Below are 22,027 nucleotides of genomic sequence, written 5' to 3'. Positions count from 1 at the left end.
AGTTGCTGAAAACATTGCAGGATGCTCGCACCTCACGTCTTGAAAGCCTGCGGTTTTTCTTTCCTCTAAACATGCCGAGATGTTCTAATGAAGCTGCCACGGTCGTGTGATTGCCTGCGTCCTGATTCAAGGCTATGCAGAAGCCGAGACGGGCCTGAGTGCCTCGCCGAGTATTACCAGATAAGGAGGGACGACAGCAGCATTAGTAAGGAACGGAAGAGGCCTAGAGATAAAGTGGAAGTGACTGTGAGAAAGTGAAGGAGCCAGTCAAGCCTGTTTTATTGGCTGCAGCCATGATGTGCTTTGGTGAGACTAATCAAGACGCCCTTGAAGGCGGTTGAAGAACACATTTGGAGTTTGTTCATTATTAACATAACACAATTAGCACAAAAGAAGCACACGATATTTTGTAAAAACTCTGTATATTTATATAAAAAACACGTGCATATTAAACAGTTAGGTGAATAAAAATGTTCACCATCGTTATAGATTACTTATACAACACATTACACACAGTATCAAAATACACAATAACAAACTTCATTAAAATCACATTTTAAATTGCTCATAAGGCATTAAAATACAGACAAAAATGTGTGTATGAGCCACTATAACTCTTACAGTAACAACAACAGAAGAGCTGGTCCACATTTTGGCATAAAAATTATTTCCATGAAGGGGTTCGTCCAAGTGAGAATCCCTGAGTGACAAGTCATCTACGCCTGCAAGAAAGCCAACCGATTATGTCTATATCGTCTCACTCGCCGGCCTTTTCGTTGGTGTGTGAGTTTTTTCCCCCCTGGAACAAAAATATATAACATCTGATTAGTGTGATATACTTCTGTTCTCTATTTAGTGCAAATTCTACAGACAGTTTTCCCTTGGTTTACTCTGATAATGAAAGTTATTTCTTATCGTCACCTTAAGTCATATTTTCAGGTTTAAAAACAAAACTGAACCAAATAATAAATATATACTTTATATATATTTTTTTTTTTTGATAAACTTGAAAACATGACATAGGCCAATATTTTAAGAGGGTGACATTATTTATCTGTGACTTTGGGAACTCTCCAAACTCAAATCTGCAAATACGCCTCAAGTGCTCGTCTCCAGCTGCAGGCTTCATCACGTACAGCGAGCTTCTCCTCACACACCTTTAGCACACACGTCCATGCAGCTCTGCCTCGACACAAAGTTGTTGCTGCTCCCTCCGCAGCCCGTGTAGATGAACTCCTCGCACATCTTGGTGGCCTTGTTGTAGTAATACCGGGGAATGGAGGCTGAACACTTCCCTTTGTCCAGAGGGTCCAGGCAGAGCACAGGAACACCTGGAAAACAAGACACAACACACAATAAAGTTAAAAAAAAATCATTGTTTGAACCATTTCCTTATAACCCAACTCCATTGTGCATTCTCACAAAAGGCATGAGACATTGTTTTCACACATTTATACTTACTTTTATGTGGACTGCAGTATTCCTTGCAAGAGGCGAGGTCCTGGAAGCGATTGGAATTGCCCTGGCAGCCACCGTAGTAAAACGACTCACACTGCATGGTGGTCATGTTGAAGAAGTAGCGGCGAAAGAGGGCACGGCATGGTCCTTCCTCTTTAGGAAACCTGCAGATTTGGGGAACCTCTGGATGGGGAGAATGACAAAATGTGAGTCATTGTGAAGCATCTGTGCATGTTTTGCAACCAAATAACGAACTTCAACACGTCTAGAAGCAAACACACAATTAGGATTGACCTAGTGGCCTACATAATCAAAAATAGCAACTGAAATATCAAGTCAAGCCTGTTTTTAATTTGGCTGCAGGGTTGTTTGCTGAAGTTTAAACAACAACATGCCTGAGTTGACCTACATAGATAATACCCATCATACAATCAGCAGTATGAAAGCAAGATATTTATCGCACTTCTGTGCATTTTCCCGTTTTAAAAAGTGAATTAAGAGTAAACCACACCCAGCACACATCCAATAGCAAACTTGTTTTCCTAAGTGCATATGCTCATCACATTGAGAACTTACTTGGGATTCTGAAGCAGGACTTCTGGCACATCTGGTAACTCCTGAAGTTGTTGGCGTTCCCTTGGCACCCTCCGTAGTAGAAACGCTCGCACTTCTGGGTGATGGTGTTGTAGTAGTAGCGCTCGATGTCTGCTCGGCACGGTCCCTCGTCCACTTCTAGGAGACACGCGGCTGAAAGCGGCAAATGCATCGTTACTGAGACGTGAAACCACAAACGGGAAAGAACGGCTTATGTTGCTGCGCGTAAAATCTTCCAAACTGGCGATCCGTGACACCAACGCGTCTTACGCAGGAAGTCTTTTGATGGCCAACAACTGCGAGCCCTTACAGAGTTCTTAAAAAAGTTCGCTCAAATAGAGTAGAGAATAGGAGAACATGGTTGTGAGTTATTATAAGGGCCTACCTTTAGGCGTCAACGCCAGGACGCTGTGCAGCGAGGAGAGCAGCGTAAACAGCGTTAATATGCAAAACTCCATTGTTAAACTCCAACTCTCCAGCCGTTTTCCGCTTTTGCCGACCATCCGAGCCGCAGCCACTTTTATAGTTGAGTGAATGTTTCCCGGAGGAAGTGTAGGGGCGGGGATGCAATGACTCAGTTCCAACGAAGCAAACTACATTAGAGTGGTGATTAATTCATTAGTGACATCAGGGAGACTCGATTTTTTACGTTGTCGTATTACGTAGAGGTAAATGGTGACTAAGGGCGTGTTCAACGCAACGGGAATCACACGGGAGGAAGCTGAGTTCCGTTCACTGGTCACTGCTGGTCACTCAGGATGATGATGATGATGATGATGTACAGAGACCCACAGGCATTTCTGTTTCATGGATTGACCCCAAAACTACCTAAGAGGCAGACACTCTTGTGAAATATTGACACAATTTAATTGTCTGATCCATCCTGCCAAGTTCCCATCACACACACCCCCGTCTGACTGGTTCTGACACACACACACACACACACACACACACACACACACACACACACACATACACACACATACACACACACACACACTCAAAGTGTCAAAGCACAGTTGCCTAGTTTCCATCTTTGTGGTCGTTATCTTATGTTTTGCTTAATAAATGCAGCCTCTTCTATTTCTAAGTAGACCTGAAAGCAGCATTAAATACAAGGGGGGACTAAAATGTAGCTTTTGTGTTTTACGTATCTGCGTAATTCAAATGGCTTTTACTCCATATTGTTAAGGATGTTAGTGGAAAACTGCTAGCAGTCATGTCAAGAACAAAGTGTCTCCACCTTGACAGGTGGAGGCTAAATCCAGATTAGCCGTCTTATCAAAGTGACCTGATACATGAAGCACCACCCTTTCAACCCATTTCTGGATATGGGAAATAAAGCAAAGTCAAAACAGCACAAATCCTAATTTTGTCGTCAATGCGGCGTCTTGTTTAACGTACAACTCAACGAACCCAAACAGACACCTGTGCACTTCGAATGCACTGTCCTATTTGATAGCATACTTCAGATACTGCCTTGGGGGGGGGCTTGTTTTAATCAGATTATTGGATTAGGATTGTTTATGCAGATTACTTTATAACGCAGACTGCGGGAGAGGAGAAGGATTCTTCAGAAGGATTTCGGGGGGTGAAGAACTGCTCCCTGTAAGCAGGCGTAAGTACATTTCTATTCTTTTGTTGACTTTTGTTCATCATTGTGAGGTAGAATCCTTTGAGGTCTTTTATTTGTCAGATGGTGGTAAAGATCTCGCAAAAACATGCTGAATGTTTCCTTTTGTTGACAGAGAATGCCAGTCATAAATGTAGATGACCTGACGGACAAGGACAAGGCTGTAATGGAAGTGACTCAACTTAAAATTGAAGTGAAACTTGAGAGGTGGTTGGTAAGTGTTTTTCTTACACCGAAAGTGATCGAACATGTCAGTGTCTTTATTGTTCTGAAAGATACCAGTGAATAAATGCTATATTCAGACTTTAATCTTTCATCTGACAAAAATAATAACCGCCTCAACGCATTTCTTTTGTTGGTCTGATCACTTTAGACTTCTAAATGCTGTGAAGAACTCAAGGAGTACATTCAGGCTGGAGAGGAGGAGGACATCCTCGTCAAAGGCATTCCAGAGGAGAAGAACCCCTTCAAGGAGAAAGGTGGCTGTGTCATCTGCTAGACCGGACCCAAAGAGCTTTTCAAATCTCAGATTAGCACCCGAGGACATTCTCCCTCCCCTCATGAAATGGATTTGCAGACTGAGAAGACAAGGGTACATAATAAAGAAAAAAATATATATAAAACTTCACGAGATTACATGTAAACAATCCCCCCCATCTTCTGGACAGATTTGTAGCCTTATAATCTTATCATTTGAAAAGATGCAATAAATATGAGTTGTATTCGGCAAGGCTTGCGTGATGATTCGGTTTCATGTGATGTATATAGTCTGAGCAAAAGGGCCCATGTGTTCTGTTTCAAACAGAAGCAACCATTAAATGTGCTTGTTTATAACTCCGCCTGTCTCCATCATTCACTGTGGGACGTTTCGAATGGAGTAGAGAAACAGATACATCTTCATAACTCCGTTTTTATATTTAGAGTTCAGCCAACCTTTTCTCATAAATCTTTTTGAAGTCATTAACATTTTGTAGGATATTTAAAGAACCCCAGTGTGGACGTTTTGAACCTTCGTCTGTTCTTTCCTGCATGGTTTTACATTTTTTTTGACTGGAATGGGAAAAAAACATTTTGACTTATGATCCCTTTAAATGAAGGGTATCAATTTGTGACCCTTTGTGGAAGTCATGTGCGTCATGACTTCCACCAAAGAGTGATTTTCCCTTTCAGATTGTTTGATTAAACAATGAGTCATTCAGTGGTTTCACTTACTTTTTTAGAAGTCTGAAGAGCTAAAACTATCCGGTATTTCACAAAAAAAAAAAGAAGCAAAGATAAGAGACCAATCTATCATGTTGTGTAGAGGAAGTATCTTCCTCCTTTGCATTCTGCAACCTCAGATTATTTTGTGACCCCATTTAAGGGTCCTGACCTCCACGTTGGGAAACACTGCATTAATGCTGTACGTGGTGGGAGCTTTCTGAAATCTATTTGTTTAACGGTATTTCCCCAAATGACAGAAGCGGAGCCGGGAACATTATAACTTTCCCAGTGGAGTTAAAGTTTAAACCCAAAGTTCCCCAAAGTCGGTGGCAGTGACCATAGACATATGGCAGTGACAGTCGCGGGACGCGCATGCGCACACCAACGGTTGTCAAGAGATATGGCGCTGCGTGAAGGAGCTCGCTGTTTAAACCTGCTGGCCCGGGGTCGTAATTTCTACAAATTCACCTCAAGTGTTTGTGTCCGCTCGTTGTCGGACGGCGTGTCATCTAAACCCGTAACTTCCAGTGCCCCAGACACTTCCGGCGAACATTTAATCTACACACAAGAGCACTTTGCATTTAAGGAGTCCCTCAGAAAGGTAACGGTGATATAATGGCAGGGCTGCTAACGTCTGTGTGTTTTGCCTTGTTTCACGGGCGATACGTGGATATTATGATATCAATGTCCGTTGCTGGAAGTCTCAAGTGTTGTTCGACTGAATGTAGTTGGAAGAAGCAGCGGAGGGGCTGTATAACAGAAGTGGGTGAGAGGTCACTATGCTAGCTTGTTATGAACAGTAGTTGCCCTCAGTCGGGCTGTGTTGCTGTTCTGCTCTGTATCACAGCTTCACCCATGGACATTGTTGTGACGTGTGTTTTAACGTGCTATCCTTAGGAAGGGGTGCTAATGTGCCTGTCTACGTCCTGTGAAAAGCACAGGTTGCGTTCGGCTAATGTTGGCTAAACGAGATTAGCTTGCGTTTGAGGACCGTGTTGGATGTGTGTGGTGACCCTGTAGACTTCACTGCACCCAGCATTTACAGTCCGTGTTGTTCCCCTCTGACAGGTCACATGATTCACCTGTGGGAACAGTTATTGCTGGTTGCTGGGCAACTAAGGGGGGCAAGGCATTCAGATGAAACTGCATTATCAACCTGTGGGGTTAGCCAGCGTAGTTTTGCCAAACCAGGTATCGTGTTTGTTTGTAACAAACAAATATTTGGCACCAAATCATATTTACATCTTCCTTATCTGGAAGTTAAACATCTTGCACATTTGAGAACTTTCTCTGCCAATTAATTTTGACTGATTCAAAGCTATTCTGTTGGAAAACAGATTGTGTAAAATGGGAAAAAAGTGAAAAGTTATTCCCACTTTCCTTTTGTACGGTACATACTATAATGATTTAATCTTTTTTTTAATGAGATTGCTCAATAAAACCATGAGCTATTCTGGTGTTGAGATGATCAAGAATGGGAATGGCTGTTTAATTTCAATCTGTTTGATAATATTCTCCAAAAAGCTTGGAACAGAACACATAGACAATGTATTTAGCATTTACTGGATTTCTCCAGTATTACTGTACGTAATTACTAATAAATGTTTTTGTTAGGGACTTTTGAATAAGGTTAAGCAGCCGACTGGCTCTTTGCTTGAGCAATGGTAGGCTTTATTATTAGTAAAAGTCAGCGTACCTCGTCTTTTTCTGCCAGTCAGAGATTTCTGACATGCACGGCTATTATATTTGAAAAGCTAAATATTGTCAGGTGCAAATTATGTTTGTGAAAATTCAAACCAAGCATTAGTAATCAGCATGACTCATGTAGGATGCATACGACTAGACAGACATTGGAGACATAGACTGCAGAACTAACAAAAGCGTCTAATTCAAGGCAGGGAGCAAAGATGTTGCGGTAAGGGAAGCTTGTTGTGTGACTAAACCTTCAAAAGGATGCACGGAGGGTTGAAAATAAACCAGCTCTGGGAATAATGGGATGGATGAAAATGTGAAAAGGAAGCACAGAACAATAGTTTGGCAGTACAGGAAAGGGAACTTGAGGAAACATGGTTTATTAAAGGAATTCACTGTAGGATAATGTGTTTATAGATGGTATACAAATGGGGTTATAGGAAATCCTTTAGTGACTTTCCAAGGTCAGACGTTCATAGCGGCCATGTTTCCACTACCAACTTTCTGTTGACTGTTGTCAAAGTAGGTGTGTGTGTGTGTGTGTGTGTGTGTGTGTGTGTGTCTGTGTGTGTTACATAGTGCGTTGGCCATTTATAGATGAAACAAACAACTTCCTGTGCTAAGAAATTAGTCAGGGTTCCATCCATCCATCCATCCATCGTCTACTGCTTATCCTGTAGTCAGGGTTCCAGTCTCCTTCATATACAAACCACCCTGGCTGCTGTGTCTCTGTGTGGGTGTTGATGTCTGGACATTAATGAGGAGCTGCCAAAAGATATTTTCTCAACACTTCTAGGAAGAGACTCCTCATGTGCAGCCTGGGATCCCCCAACCCACCCTAGACGCACACACACACTGGCCAGTGGCTGTAATTTGCAGATGTGTGTGCCTGATATGGTTTGTGCCATCAGGAAGAAATTACCTTTTTAGAATTCGGTCCCGTGACATTGGCTGGTATTGAAATAAACCAAATAAAGGCGTCCCATTCTCCTTGCTTGAATTTTTTTTTTTCTGCAGCAAATTCAAAATTTGACTTGAATGTAACATCAGCAGGGCCCTCTTCAGCATCTGTGTGTGTGTGTGTGTGTGTTTTTTAAATAATTAGTTCGCTCCTGGTGTCACCAACTAACTACTTAAGATGCATTTTTTTTGTCACTGCAGTAAAGAAGGGGTCGGACAAAGGCACAATACCACATATCAAGATGAAGTGATTCTGAGGCTTAGCTGATTACTGCTTTCTGACTTTTTGGTAGTTTTTGGTTGTTGTCGTGTTGCAATCAGTGAGGGACTGTACTTTGGTACTATAGAACAATGTAACTATAGGCACTTTATAATGAAGTGATTTCATAAAACAAGTGTTCGAGTTCTGCATCAGGAGGACTGTTTCTGCTTCATTTACACATAAGTATATTGTGATGTACCCTATAGTTACTGACTGTCTTGCTTGAATTGCCTTGTCTTGAGTAAAATGAGGCCCCGTATATTGAATATGATATGTTGAATTCTCTCAATCAAAACAATCAGTTGTTTGCCCTCACCTCTCTCTCTCTCTCTCTCTCTCTCTCTCTCTTCAGTTCAGTTCGGTTTAGTGATGTGAAATTGTTCTGGTATGCAACACAAATAGTCCACAATAGAGGTGTAAAATCACTCCCTGGTGACCTTTTAGTTTCCCTTTCCCGCAGCTAGTGATCCCTCCCTTTCCCTCCTCAGGATTTGAACTTTGAACATGGATGAGTTTATTGCAGGTTAAAGGGAACCAGTATCTGGTCTTGTCTTTAACACTATGCATGTTAGCCTGATTTTCACAGACTCAAGCCCAGGCATGTGCCCCATATATCTGTTGAAAGTAGTGTCTTTTTTCTGAAAACTTGATGTCCATGTTTTCTTTCTACCTCGTAGTCAGATGTTTCTCAGCCAGCAGGTTTTTCCTGGCTTGTTGAGGGGAAGGCTGGTTTGGAATTGTGTGTTTTGGAAGGACAAAATGAGTATGCATCACTTTTTGCAACCTTAGGGGGTGTTAAGGTAAAACACAAGCATAATCTTAAATCGTTGCTGGTTTTCCTTTTACTCTCAAGCAGAGATTTAACCAAAGCTACCTGAAAGAATAATCAATAGGGTTTGTTTTTCACAATCCAGATTATGACACATGGCTCATTTACTGTCACTTCTCTTATTGATCTAGGCTAGAATGTCACCTGTTTCCATTAGATACCTCGTATTGTTTTGATCATTTCGTTTCATTGCTTTTAAACACAATTTAGAGCGTATTTTATTGAGCAGAGAAACACATTGTGAAGCTGATTGTCATGCGTCTGTTGAAACCGTGACCTATTGAAGATCTTAATGCAGTAAAGTGAATAACAACAATCGCAAAGCTTTTGTAGTCTTTTTTTTTTAATATATATTTTGGCTAACAAGTACAAATCAATATTTTGGAGGGCATTTTAATTTTAATATTACAATGTAAAACCATTTTGCAAGAAACAGACGTTTTTGTTTGTTAATTTATTTGGTTTGAATGGTAGGTAGAGCACTTTACCAACATTATTTTTGCAGAAACCATTGTTGACATCCTGTGCACTAAAGCCTGCTGCGGGAGAATTATTAAAAGAATTGTCAACAAAATACCACGCTATAGATCTGCAGTCCATTCACTGTGAGTTCCCTCAAAAATAGAACCGTATGAGCATCACAGCAGATTCATAAGTGCTTCTCCAGCTGTGGACCACTTCCAGGTGCTCGAAATGAGTCACGGCCCCTAGGTTAAATCATTCCAAAGTCTATTCCGAAGCCAGGTTGCGTCCCACTCTTCGCTGCCTCCCTACACACATTTTGGCCATGACTCAAAAAACCAGAACCAAGTTCTAGACTCTGATAAAGCACAATGATGCTTGACTTTGTTTTGAGAGACTGAACGAAAGCTGCTCTCACCTTTTCAGAATATTATGTAAAATCCTGCGACAAGATCTATTTAGTCCTGATCCAAAATATGTGAAAAAAGTTGTTAAAATCAGCCAGTTAATGACATCCATCTCTTATATAGTGAAAATGTTTCTTTTTTGTTGTCCCAGCATATAATAAGAGCAATCCTTCATTTTCAGGCTGTAGTGTATCCAGGCTTTGTGGCTGAATAAATGGAGTGGCTACCAACCCAGAAGGAATGTCTAGTATGGGTTTCAGTACAGAGCTTTATTTTTGCATGCTGTTCTAAATCTTACTTCAGAGGTTTTTCTACCCTGCCAAGAATAAAAATGGTGGAGGAAACGCTCAGTCATTAAAATATTGTCTTTCAAATGGTTGCATACAACGTTATTGGCTACCAACAATTCTAGTATTAGAATATAAGTAACCATATAAGTGTTGGTCCTCAAAAACCCATTTTGTGTTACCAACATTATCACTGGATTCTGTCACGGTCTTGTTTAAAGCACTATTTCTGCTCCCAAATGTCCCAGATTGGGGGAGGACAAACCCGTTTTATGAGCCTGCAGTTTATCATATTGTATGTCACTCACCAAGACTCGGTTAGCCGTAGGGGACTGATGACATGTACTACTTGAAATGCCAAAACATGCATGCTGTCATTGTGTTGTCACCGTTACAGATTCACCAAATGTTCCATTTTCCCAGCCTGCTTTCTATTCATTGATATATAATACCTTATCTCGCTGTCTTCTAGAGATAGATTACATAGACTTAAGTAGACATGCGCGCCTCACAGCAGGAAACCTGTGTTTACTCATAATGTATATCTTCTCGTGTTAGTAATGAGACAGGAAATAGGAAAGCAGGGCTTCCATTTCTTGATAGAATCATATTAAGGGGGGAAAAATCTGTGCATGTTGCAACACAGTGACAAAAAAGTATTTCATGATCTCTCCCATGTCGCCTTTGTGCTCCAGATCATCGACCAGGACATCAACCCCTACGTGGATGAGTGGGAGGCAAAAGGGACGTTTCCAGCCCATAAAGTTTTCAAGATCTTAGGAAGTGCCGGCTTTCTAGGAGTCAACAAACCAGTTGGTAAGACAACATTCCTTTTCATGAACACACACTTGGGATGCTAAGTTCACAAGTCCTTGTCCAGGAGCACTACAGCCCCTGAAACTCTGGAAAGGAATTTAGGATTGCTTAAATGTGAGTGATTATGGGTTTTTTTAATCCGGCACAAATTCCATTTTTCTGAGATTTTGCGAAGGTTTAGTTGATCTAGTGGGTTTTTGTGCTTTATATGGAGCAGCGCAATTAGGGAAAAGGTCTGTTTGATTTGGAGACCCAGAGGCCTTTTGATTTTAGAGGATATTTGTTTTCTGTGAAAGGATCTAAGGAGATAATAAGTCTGCTGGGAAATGATAATAACCATCATATCACAGTGCCAAACCCAGGAAATGATAGCTATGTTGACTGAGTGTGTCTCACTGACATCATTTTAACAAGTTGATACAGTAACATTTGAGTATTTGCCCTTCTTTTAATATGTTACATGTTTTTTTTGTTTGTTTTCATTAAGCTGGATGCCTTAAATGGACAAGTCAAAAGCATAAAACTTAATAAAACCGAAAGAATATTGACTTGTGTTTGCAGAATATGTACTCGCATGTGTTTTGAGGGCATTGGCACAGATTTAAGTCCAATTGTATTCTTGGGCATTTTAGTTGGTAAACCACACAAATACTGTATGACAACTTATTAATCACTGGTCTAAAATATATGTGGTTTTGGGACATGCTGTTCAAGTATGTAAATAAATCTAACTCATTGCTTTTAAGGATGCAATGTTTGAATCCAAGAATAATAAAAGACACTAGGAATCATAATTTAAGTTGTGGTTCGAATTAGCCTGAAGGGATAGGTATATTAAAATGTGTCCCGCCCGTTCATCTGCTTCAAGGTTTGGCATTTCTTTGTCACAGTCACATTCACTTTTCAGTCATTTTCTCTCTTGTTTGACAGCCATACATTACAGCTGTTCTGGGTTGGAAATGTTCCCACTAGGATGATGCGTGCTGGTGTCACAGCAACATCCCACAAAAGCTGTCTGCTACAGTTTATCTTATTTCCAGATGTGTACTCAGCTGTGTCACTGCTGGGGTGGAGGAAGGAGTGGACTAAGTACGTACAGTACAGGACCACAAAATAATTGTGGTTTTGATGTCTAATTCAGCCATCAGCAGCATAGATCTTAAGTTTCACAATTATACCATATTCTGCTCATCTCTACCTTCACCTTGCCGTGATCACATGGCTGTGGTTAAAACAGCTGTTATTGCGGTTCTTGGCATGTGATGCTGAAAAAAACAAATCTGCGAACAATAATGTTGAACACGGAGCTCTGTGAAGAGGATTGCGCCACAGGTCTGTAGGTCAAAGTAGAGGGAGGGCGAGGGAATTAAAATGTGCAGAGTACACAAGTCTTAGGACTAGAGGATTAGAGAGGAGACGCAGCCCAGGCACTGGAAGACTGTGTGAAGACACTGTATTATCAGGTGGTAGATTACCTGTAAGTATACAGAAACAACTGTCAGCATTGACATGTTTCAGTGTGAATTTTAAATTGACCTCAGTATTATTATAGCCTGACTAATCCTTAAAACTGAAGATTTGACAGCAAAGGCTAATGGGAAAACATTGTAATCTTCTCAGAAAGACTGTAGCCACACTGGAATCTGGCTCCTTCCGATAATTCTGGCTACAATTGGCTTAATATTTGTCTGAATTTTAGCAATAACCAAAGTTGCCACTATGTCTTTGGGAACGTGTACAATGAGATGCAGCTCTGCAGCTGTGCTGACTAATAAGGTAGACTCTCAAAGAATTCTGCACTGGGTTCATTGATTTAGAGGCCTGGATTAGAGGAGTGGGAATGGGGATTTAGGAATCTGATAACGAAGAAAGGATTCATCGGGTGTAATTAGAGAAGAACTCAAAGCCAGATACAATACAAAACAAACTTGTCCCCACTTCCTACCCACCACTATCAGTGCTCTTGCTCAGCGTTAGACCGTGGCCTTCATGTTGATACATATAAAACATATTGCAGTATTCAAAACAGCCTCTGTGAGTCAGTTTATGCTACAGTATCCAGGACCACATTTTGCAGTGATGACTCATACAGACTAAAACTATTCCAGCGTTGCTGTCAAGACTGGTAATAACCTCATTTCAAGAATTACCCAGAATTAAAAGATCTTGTCTTGATGTGCCATGGGCCATCTACCTTATTGTGTTTCAAGGGAAAGGGTAATGCATGGGGAACAACTGTATCTTACTTTATAGTTAGAACTGGTGTAAAATTCTGAAATGATGTATTGTTATATGGAAAATAACCCTAAAACCCTAAGACTAAATGTCTTTATTTAAGACAAAATAATTTGTTATGTTTTGGTTTCAGTAAACATTTAAAAGTGCCATGTTGTACATGTCATAACGTAAAACAAATCTGCTGCTTTGGCTTAGGGGTTAAAGGAAAACACCACCGCATTTCCATACTGAACTATGTTCTGCCCTGATCTTAGACGAGGTGATACATACCTCCCTCTCCTCTGTGCGTGCACTCAATGGCTCTTGCGCGCACTCCGCGCAGCGCTAATTTGCTAGCATGTAGCTTGTCCCAGTATATTCCTTAGGATCCAAAGGGGGGTGAAGTTAGAAGCGACCAAGCACTTCCACGTTGTCCCTATTTAAATACGGTTACGTGAGTAGTTACACGACCCAAGTTTGGTTACACAAAATGAAACATGCCAATTTTTCTAAGCGGATAACAAGGATAACTATATAGTATGGCGGAATAACAACTGGAAGCACTTCGACGTCGGAGCAGTAATATCATCACTCAAAACATGACGGGACTATATACCTTGTGCTTGTTTTCACAACCCTGTACGATCCACGTTATAACCATGATGTTTGATTGTTCACAAACTATCTTACTACAACCTGATGCTTCCTCAACTGTGCATAAACTACTACAGGTAGTGCAGGCGACGGCGTGCAGGTCACGTAGGTTCTATTGACGGAAGTAAGAGGGGGAGCGGAGTGATGATATTACTGCGCCGACGTCGAAGTGCTTCCAGTTGTTATTCCGCCATACTATATAGTTATCCTTGTTATCCGCTTAGAAAAATTGGCATGTTTCATTTTGTGTAACCAAACTTGGGTCGTGTAACTACTCACGTAACCGTATTTAAATAGGGACAACGTGGAAGTGCTTGGTCGCTTCTAACTTCACCCCCCTTTGGATCCTAAGGAATATACTGGGACAAGCTACATGCTAGCAAATTAGCGCTGCGCGGAGTGCGCGCAAGAGCCATTGAGTGCACGCACAGAGGAGAGGGAGGTATGTATCACCTCGTCTAAGATCAGGGCAGAACATAGTTCAGTATGGAAATGCGGTGGTGTTTTCCTTTAAGGAGCCAAGGTCCCAGGTTTGAATCTGGTAGAGGACGTGTTGTCTTTCATCTCTCTACTATCATTATTTAAGAAACACGTGACAAAATGTCCCCCAAAAGAAAGAAATTTAAAAAAAAATGTGATTGAGGCATCTTTTGTTTCTAGGCATTTAATGACTTGGTACTTCTCTGGTAAAACAGAGTGATCGGAGAGTGGAATTATTTATGCTGTATTGTTGTTAACAGCATGTCCCTTTACTTAACCCACTGACAAGAACATTCACAACTCATTTCCCACTCTTTTTCCAAGGAAAGGCATTATTACCTTCAAAACACAAGAACAGGAAGTTTTCCTAAGGCTGTTGGATGTTGAGGGAGAAGACAGGGATGACCATTGGCACCCTGCCTGTTTTCCTTTGCTCTGAGAGAGGTATCCGCTGTTCACACCATGGCAATGGCCTCTTGTCTCCTGCCTGACAGATAGGACTTGGCAGCCTCCACAGTTTCCCCTTTAACTGAATCATGTGCTGCTAATATTAAGATGAATAGCCTGTTGGAGAGACTTGTGTGTCCATACTGTTCCCTTTCTCACTATTTCTGCTTTAGTAATACTGTGATACATGCATCACAATCTGTTGTTTCTATTCCAAATCTTATGACTACTCATATTTAATAGTACACATCACACTGGAATGGCGTTGCACGCATTTGAGTGTTGAGGAATAGTTCAATTACACTATTGTCGTAGTAATTGTTACGCAATTTTCATGGATCTGGGCTTACAACAGTGATTCATCAGCCCTCCTTCCCATGTTGTCATCCTGGGAGAAGTGGTTTCGTCATCAGCTCACTCATGTTGCTGAGCATTTAGAGTAGAAAATGTTCTCTCCGTGACAGTGCGCTGCACCTTTTTTACCTTCTCTCAATCTTTATCCTTCGATATTTGCTCCATATAGAGCTCCACCGGATGAGAACCTATGCTGTGGAACATCTGGTGTCCAGAAGAAACACATGTGTATAGGATTGACATTTGTGACAGGATTATGTTTGTTTTTCTTTTGCTTGCTTTTTCAACCAGACGCCCTGCTGTTTTGCTTTAGGTGGGATAAACCTCGGTGCTTCCCTTCGTCCACATTATCCACCGCAGGGTTTCCAGCGCTCGGAGTCTTATCGCTGCACAGCTGCACCTGCTTCCTCTTATTTTTGGCTTCCCCACTCCCTTTTCTGCTTGTCTCGCTATATCTCCCTCTTTCTCTGTCCCAATTAATTTAGCTCTCGTTCTTCCTTCCCCCCCTGTCTCTCTCTGACCGTCTGCCAGACTGCTTTCCGTTCGATGACCAGTCTGACAGATGATATTAAACCACTTTGTGAGAGTTGCAGGATGCCATGTGGTAAATTTGCTGATAATTATTCATTGTCAGTCAGCGCTGGTATCCATCATCAAGTAGCTGGCATTTTGTATTTAGTCATGGGAAAACTGAGCACCAGCCGTTTCACAAATGCTCGCTCTTGTTACTTTTGGCTGACCGGACGTTATCGAGATTTGTCCTAAATGAATAACTGTCAGGTTACGTTTGCTAGACCAGCATGGTATGATGAATGAAAGACTATTAGTTTTTAAATCGTCATATTTTGAAAGGATCCGAATGTGTTTATGTTAACACAAATGACTTTAAGAGAAATGGTGTATAAAAGTGAGCACATTAGCCAGCTAATTCCATGAATAATGGAAAGAAAATTGGCCTTTAGCATTAAGTATATTAATGTAAAAACCAGCATATTCAGTCCATAATAGAGGTGCCACTGATGATGAAAGGCAAAAGAAAGGAAAGAAAAAAGAAATGACTCTTTATGAGGATAACTCATCTTTTAAACATGCTTTATTATGTACTGTTCAACTCCATTAAGGACCTAAGGTCTTTGCAAATGCTTCCAGTGCTAGAATTAAGGAAATTGGGATCCATTTTTTACTTTTACATTAAATGGGTTGTTTAAAAGATCAAAATCAAGTTTGATATACGAAGCAGAACGGATGACATGCCACTGAGATGACAGTGACTCTTATCTGCACCGCGCTGCTGGTCTCCAAGCAGTGCTTTTTTACACATAATCACAGATAGCGCAATTAATGATAACGTTCTGTAATTAATTTGAGAGCATGCTCCAGTGCCAAAAGATCCGTTCAGACTGTTATGTACTGTATGTATATACCTGTGTGTGTGTGTGTGTGTGTGTGGGGGGAGGTTTATCACAGAGACGACAGGAAAAGATGAAGGGATACAGGAAAGGTGGGCACAAGGCTGGTTAAAGGTGACTAAAGTCCGGATGGCTATATTTATCAAAAGTGACATTGATACGCCCTTTTTTTTCTTATTTTGTTAGCCGAGTAGTAAAGGTTCATAACTTAATCAACACTACGTTGTCAGCAGAAGTTGAGGAAGTGTGTGTTTTGTTCCCGGCAGAGTATGGAGGCTTGGGTCTTGACTTCAGCTACAGCGTGGCGGTTTCAGAGGAGCTGGGCAACATCCGCTGTGGAGGCATCCCCATGGCCATAGGTGTACAGACGGACATGGCTACTCCTGCACTGGCCAGGTACAATCCCACAAACGTGACATACCCCGAACCACTTGTACATTTTCAAACATTCATCCTGCATGGGCGGGTTTCATTCTGAGGTGAAAAAAGCTTGCTTGTATTGCTACCCTGGGCAGCAAGTGTTGCCTCGATTAGCCTGCAGATAATTAGATTGTGTTTGATGTTTGAATTGTTCAAACCAAGCCGGTGTCCAAACAATGGAAGAATGTGCATTTCTGCACTGATTACACTAAATGTGATGCAGTTAGAATCGATTTTATAGTGCTACAAATTCTATAACCAAATCCATATCCATACTTTTTCTACTGGTGATCCCGACCACTGCCAAATACACTGAATCGGTTAATTGACCATAACAGTACCTGCTGCCACGCTGCTCTGCAGAGTATTACAAACAACTGAAGCTGAAGTGCACTGCTGCACAAACAAGTATCAGCTCAAATTCTTTTTACTGTTTTATGGTTTCATAGATCATGTTTTTTAATGGCCAGCTTATATTTGCACTGATATAGATGTAATTATGACAAGCCAAGAATATTAGCCCTATGATATACTGGCTAAATAGTATCTGGCTATGCCCTCTTTAACTGTATCTCCGTGGTTGCCCTTTATCAAAATTACACTCCCCAGAGAGGGTATGTGTTTTAATATATTTAGTAATTATTTGTCTCATCCGTGTATGGCCTTGGCTTGTTGTGTGATATCATCCCGCTGTGAAACAGCTGCTGGTGACACAAGACAGAATTTGATGAAATAGACAGTTGGAGTCTCGGGAGCTTAATTACGAGATCTACGCTAGCTCGCAACGAGGTCTAAGTGCTAAGAGAGCAGCAAAAGAATACTATGGGAGCTTCAGGCCGAGACTCCCTCCTATGTCCCACTGGAACTGTAATTGCCTCAAACATGGCAGTGTTGTTTTAAAGCACACACTGCTCTGTCTTGCTGCAGTTACATGGTGAAGTTAAAGAGTTTCAAACAACTTTAATTAGACAGCTGCCCGACAAGCATGTTCGTATTAGATAAAGACAGTTTTGTCTTTTAGATCTTAGTTTACAGGAAATCAACAAGAGATGGTCTTGAATTCCTGTTAGTTTTAAAGAGTAACTGCTGGTTACTGATATGCTTTTATTTTCTTCTCGTGTGTGTGTGTGTGTGTGTGTGTGTGTGTGTGTGTGTGTGTGTGTGTGTGTGTGTGTGTGTGTGTGTGTGTGTGTGTGTGTGTGTGTGTGTGTGTGTGTGTGTGTGTGTGTGTGTGTGTGTGTGTGTGTGTGTGTGTGTGTGTGTGTGTTTGTGTGTGTGTGCAGGTTTGGTTCAGCTGAGCTAAAGAAAGAGTTCCTCCTTCCCTCCATCATGGGGGACAAAGTGGCCTGCCTCGGAGTTAGTGAAGTTGGAGCCGGCTCTGATGTCTCAAGTATGCCTCTCCTTCATCATCATGTGGTCATTTTTTATCACATTTAGTTACTAACTACTGAAGGAACATTTTAAACAAACTCATGCTGCGGAAATGATTGAGCAGCAGTTTAACAATCAATTTGGCACCGATATTCTCTCACTAGAGAAGAGTCGCATGATGAATGCGATGGGTCTATTTTTCTCCATCATTAGTTTTCACCACTCTAATTTATCTGGATTTGCATGCATTGTTTGACACTTTAAGTAATACAGCAGTTTTAGACTCGGAGGAACATCTTGTGAGGTTCTCAAGTCCTTTCATTTAAGGGACAGAATTGTATTTCTTGGATTATTCATCTGTGGAAACTTTCCATTTAACCTTCTGTCCTTACACTCATTTCCCCAATTTTCTTTCTCTCTCCATCCATTTACACACTCCACCAAACATCGATTTAGGTATCCTGACCAAGGCGGTGAGGAAAGGGGATGAATATGTAATCAACGGGGGGAAGATGTGGACCACCAACGGCACCCAGGCTGACTGGATATGTCTCCTCGCGAACACCAGTGATGGGCCCGCACACAGGAACAAATCCCTCATCTGTGTGCCAATGAACTTGCCTGGTAGGTCTTTCAATTAGTTGTGGGATGATTGCCATAAATCATCTGGGATTTAAGCAAATCTAAAAATGGCCCTCAAATGTAAGATTTTGTGTTTTTCACTTCCACTATAACAGATGATTTACATCAGTATTCCCACATGATTCGCCTGTGCGTATTACCCTAAAACACCCTCTTATGGAATGTCAGAATCTGTTCCATCAATAGGATTTGTTATTATTCGTATGCTTTTGCCAAGATGCACAGTGACGTCTATTTCTGTTTTTTTGGCCCTCCCACTCTAGGAGTACACATCGCCCGCAAGATTGAAAAAATGGGTATGTGGTCATCAGACACAGCTGAAGTGTTCTTTGATGACGTCCATGTGCCCTGCAAGAACATCATCGGCCAGGAAGGCATGGGCTTTACCTATCAGATGCTTCAGTTCCAGGAAGAGCGGCTCTGGGCAGTGGCCAACGGTGAGTGAGCCTTTCTTACAGCTCTTAATCGCTCCCTCTCTCACAGCCACATGCAGCAATCAGACATCATCTTTCCCAGATTTCTTTACTTTTCTTTTTCACTTCATCCTTCACTCTACACTCCGTTTTTCACCAGAATATGGGAGTTCAGGTCTTAGATTTGAAGCCATTAATCTTCTGTAAAGTAGTTGTTTGCTTTCGCAAGCTTGCATCAATATTTCCTTGGGCAGACATGCAGTGCAGATGGAAGCAGTGGCAGTAGAAAGTTCACGTCTTTGTCTCTCTATCTTTACACCTCCAGTCGTGACCATGATGGACAACATCATTCAGGAGACCATCCAGTACACACGGCAGAGGAAGATCTTCAAGCAGCCTGTCCTCTACCACCAGTCGGTCCACTTCAGGTTGGCCGAGCTGCAGACAGAGGTCGAGCTGCTCCGCTCCCTCCTACACCGTGCTACAGGTGGGGTCGCCTTTATGTGCAGACATGGCACAACAAAAATGAAAGATATTAGCTTGGTCGTGCTGGATGTGAATGACTCCGTTTCCTCTTAATGTCTTCCATGTTTGGCTCAGAGCGTGTGTGTTTTTTTGTGTGTAGTTACTTTTTCAGGAACCCTACTTACCAATCCGTCGGTACCGTACACCTTTAGATTGTATTAATGTTATTTATAAATAAACATATCCAAAATTCCCTCACCACCCAGGCCAGGGTTGGGAACATACATGCTTGGATTAGCATGTGCAGTATTTTAGGAAACTCCTGCAAAATGAATGCATGCAGCTGTCCTTGTGGCACTTAATACAATAGATAATAGTGAGGCCTCGACAGCAAAGGCCACAGTTGATTTAGCTTTGCAAGAATGATGCGAATGCCAAACAAGCCTTGAGTGGGTAATTTATCCATGTACAATGCAGCAGGTTGGTTTATTATGATTATTTTGGCTCCTATCTTTTGTCAGAGTTAAATTCTATCCTACTTAAAGGCTATTTCCATTTTTTAAGCCATTGCCTTTTCTGCCTTTCTGTTTAACTCTATTACTTAATTATTCGCTATAGTTAGTTATTGTGTTAATCTTTATTTGCTTCTCAAATAATGTAAACATATTTTTAAAGATACGTGATGTTATGGAGCGGGGGGTTGAGTGTCTTGCTTGATCTACTAAATTGCTGTTGTTTTTGTGTGTATTGGCACAACTTCAAACAAAAAAGGCTTGCCCACTAGATAATGGCACATACCCAGCTCCTCCAAAATACATCCAGAGTGCTTTACACTGCAGTGTTTATGATGTGAATATGTGGGTGTGTGCAAATGTCTGTTCAAGGTCTTGTGATTTTCTCGTGTTTTTAACTACTTCAGTTGCTAGCAGCTTTGAATTGTTTCATCTAGCTGGTCCGATTTACTGGCACAGAAACGGAACAAAGCTTTTCAATCTGTTTGGCACAGGAACGAACACACACACACACACACAGAGATACACAAACACACTTATTCACACACTGAGACAGGAAAAATCATGTTCCTCTGGAAATCTGCGATAGAGGTATTGATGAACCACCAGTAACTCATTTGTTTTTCTTTTCTCTATTCTACATTAATTTCCTTTAATTCACTCGTATGTTTACTCTTCTTATGCTACTACTTCTGTCCTCCCTTTTTTTTTTGCAGCATTGTACATTAAAGGGAATGATGTCACCAAGCTTGCATCCATGGCCAAATTAAAGGGGGGCCGCCTGGCTAGGGAAGTGGGTGACAGCTGTCTCCAGTTTTGGGGAGGAATGGGCTTCACCAGTGACGTGCTGGTCAGCAGATTTTACAGGTGAGCCTGTTCAGAGAAAGTCTTTTGTTCGGTGATCTGGTTTTGAAACATTTTTTGCTGTTTTCCCCAATACTGTGATTTATATTTGAATTATATTCAACCATGAGCACTTTTTTCATCTCATCCCAAAAAGCAAATAATATTTGACCGCAAAACCTTGACATGGCAGCACCAGTCACTAACGCAGGTTACTAGCCAACTATGGTTACATTTGGCTGCCAACTATGCTTTTTGTGAGAGTATAACATTTCTACGGCAGAAGCAGCCTCACCAGTTGGCTGGAGCTCGATGAAGCTGGTGGTCGATGTATTTTTTACAAGGGAGTTAAATCAGATTGATTGATGGCTTTTGCATAAACATAGCATGTCATCAAGTAATAATAATTATTGAAGACGTACAATTAGGCTCAGTTTTACTGCTATGCACTGTTGGACTACAATTCTCCTCGTCTGTTTATTTGTGTATTATCAAGTATCATCTGTTTGATTCAGATTCTCTAAACCTTTATTTTACACTATGCTGACATCTACTGATGGGGCATATAATGCAGTTGAACAAGGGGTTCAGGATGAAGTCTGAGAAACAAAATATCATATCAAATTAAGTGAATTCAGATGTTGAAGGAAATGTAGATGATTAGTACACAAACAAAAAATCTGTTGTCTTTTCCACAGAGATTCCAGGTTAATTTCGATTGGTGGAGGGGCTGATGAGGTCATGCTGGGAATCATCTGCAAGTACATGGAAACACTACCCAAGAACTGATGTCATCAGTACCTGACCCAGGGGAGGACTGAAGTCTGCTGCTCCACTGCTGATAATGTATAATGTGTATAATAATAATTACTAAACACAGGTCACCCAAGTGCAGTTCTGATATGTTAAAACGCTTGACATATACAAGGAAGTTAAATTGTTTTGCCTTTGATTGTTGTAACTATGTTTTTAACTGCATGTAGTGCAAAAGAAGCTTATCAGGTCAAACTCACAGAATTGTGAAGCTTCTGTTTTTCTTGACCTGACAAATGTGTAATTTGTAATAATTTAATTTAATCATCCTTTTAAGAATACATCTATTTTTTTTAAATAGACTTAATAATGTAAACATTAATAAAATAATAAATATCCAACAAAGATTATGACATTTTTTGTGTCAGTGACAAAATGTATTAA

The 22,027-nt window shown here is 41.1% G+C and overlaps 3 protein-coding genes across 3 annotated transcripts; 2 read left to right on the top strand and 1 right to left on the bottom strand.

The window, feature by feature from the left end:
- Positions 1-316: 316 nt before the first annotated feature.
- tfpi2 (tissue factor pathway inhibitor 2) lies at positions 317-2,604 on the bottom strand. Its single transcript, XM_084031974.1, has 5 exons — positions 2,438-2,604; positions 2,035-2,205; positions 1,462-1,641; positions 1,158-1,331; positions 317-799 (listed from the first exon to the last, which is right to left on the bottom strand). The coding sequence occupies exons 1-5, from the start codon at positions 2,553-2,555 to the stop codon at positions 717-719; spliced, it is 726 nt and encodes a 241-aa protein (XP_083888100.1). The 5' UTR covers positions 2,556-2,604; the 3' UTR covers positions 317-716.
- A 965-nt stretch (positions 2,605-3,569) lies between these two features.
- On the top strand, positions 3,570-4,200 carry gngt1 (guanine nucleotide binding protein (G protein), gamma transducing activity polypeptide 1). The gene is made up of 3 exons (XM_084032184.1): positions 3,570-3,670; positions 3,801-3,899; positions 4,059-4,200. Exons 2-3 carry the CDS (start codon positions 3,804-3,806, stop codon positions 4,182-4,184), a joined length of 222 nt encoding a protein of 73 aa, XP_083888310.1. The 5' UTR covers positions 3,570-3,670; positions 3,801-3,803; the 3' UTR covers positions 4,185-4,200.
- A 1,080-nt stretch (positions 4,201-5,280) lies between these two features.
- Positions 5,281-21,895, top strand: LOC311027771 (putative acyl-CoA dehydrogenase 6). The gene is made up of 9 exons (XM_084031930.1): positions 5,281-5,489; positions 10,483-10,603; positions 16,431-16,560; positions 17,868-17,974; positions 18,412-18,579; positions 18,861-19,034; positions 19,336-19,497; positions 20,704-20,854; positions 21,529-21,895. The coding sequence occupies exons 1-9, from the start codon at positions 5,289-5,291 to the stop codon at positions 21,617-21,619; spliced, it is 1,305 nt and encodes a 434-aa protein (XP_083888056.1). The 5' UTR covers positions 5,281-5,288; the 3' UTR covers positions 21,620-21,895.
- The last annotated feature ends 132 nt before the right edge of the window (positions 21,896-22,027 follow it).

Source organism: Eutrigla gurnardus (genome assembly GCF_963514095.1).
Source record: "Eutrigla gurnardus genome assembly, chromosome: 17".
In the NCBI taxonomy this organism is placed as follows: Eukaryota; Metazoa; Chordata; class Actinopteri; order Perciformes; family Triglidae; genus Eutrigla; species Eutrigla gurnardus.
The sequence above is the reverse complement of the archived record's forward strand: the minus strand, read 5'-3'. Positions and strand labels throughout refer to the sequence as shown.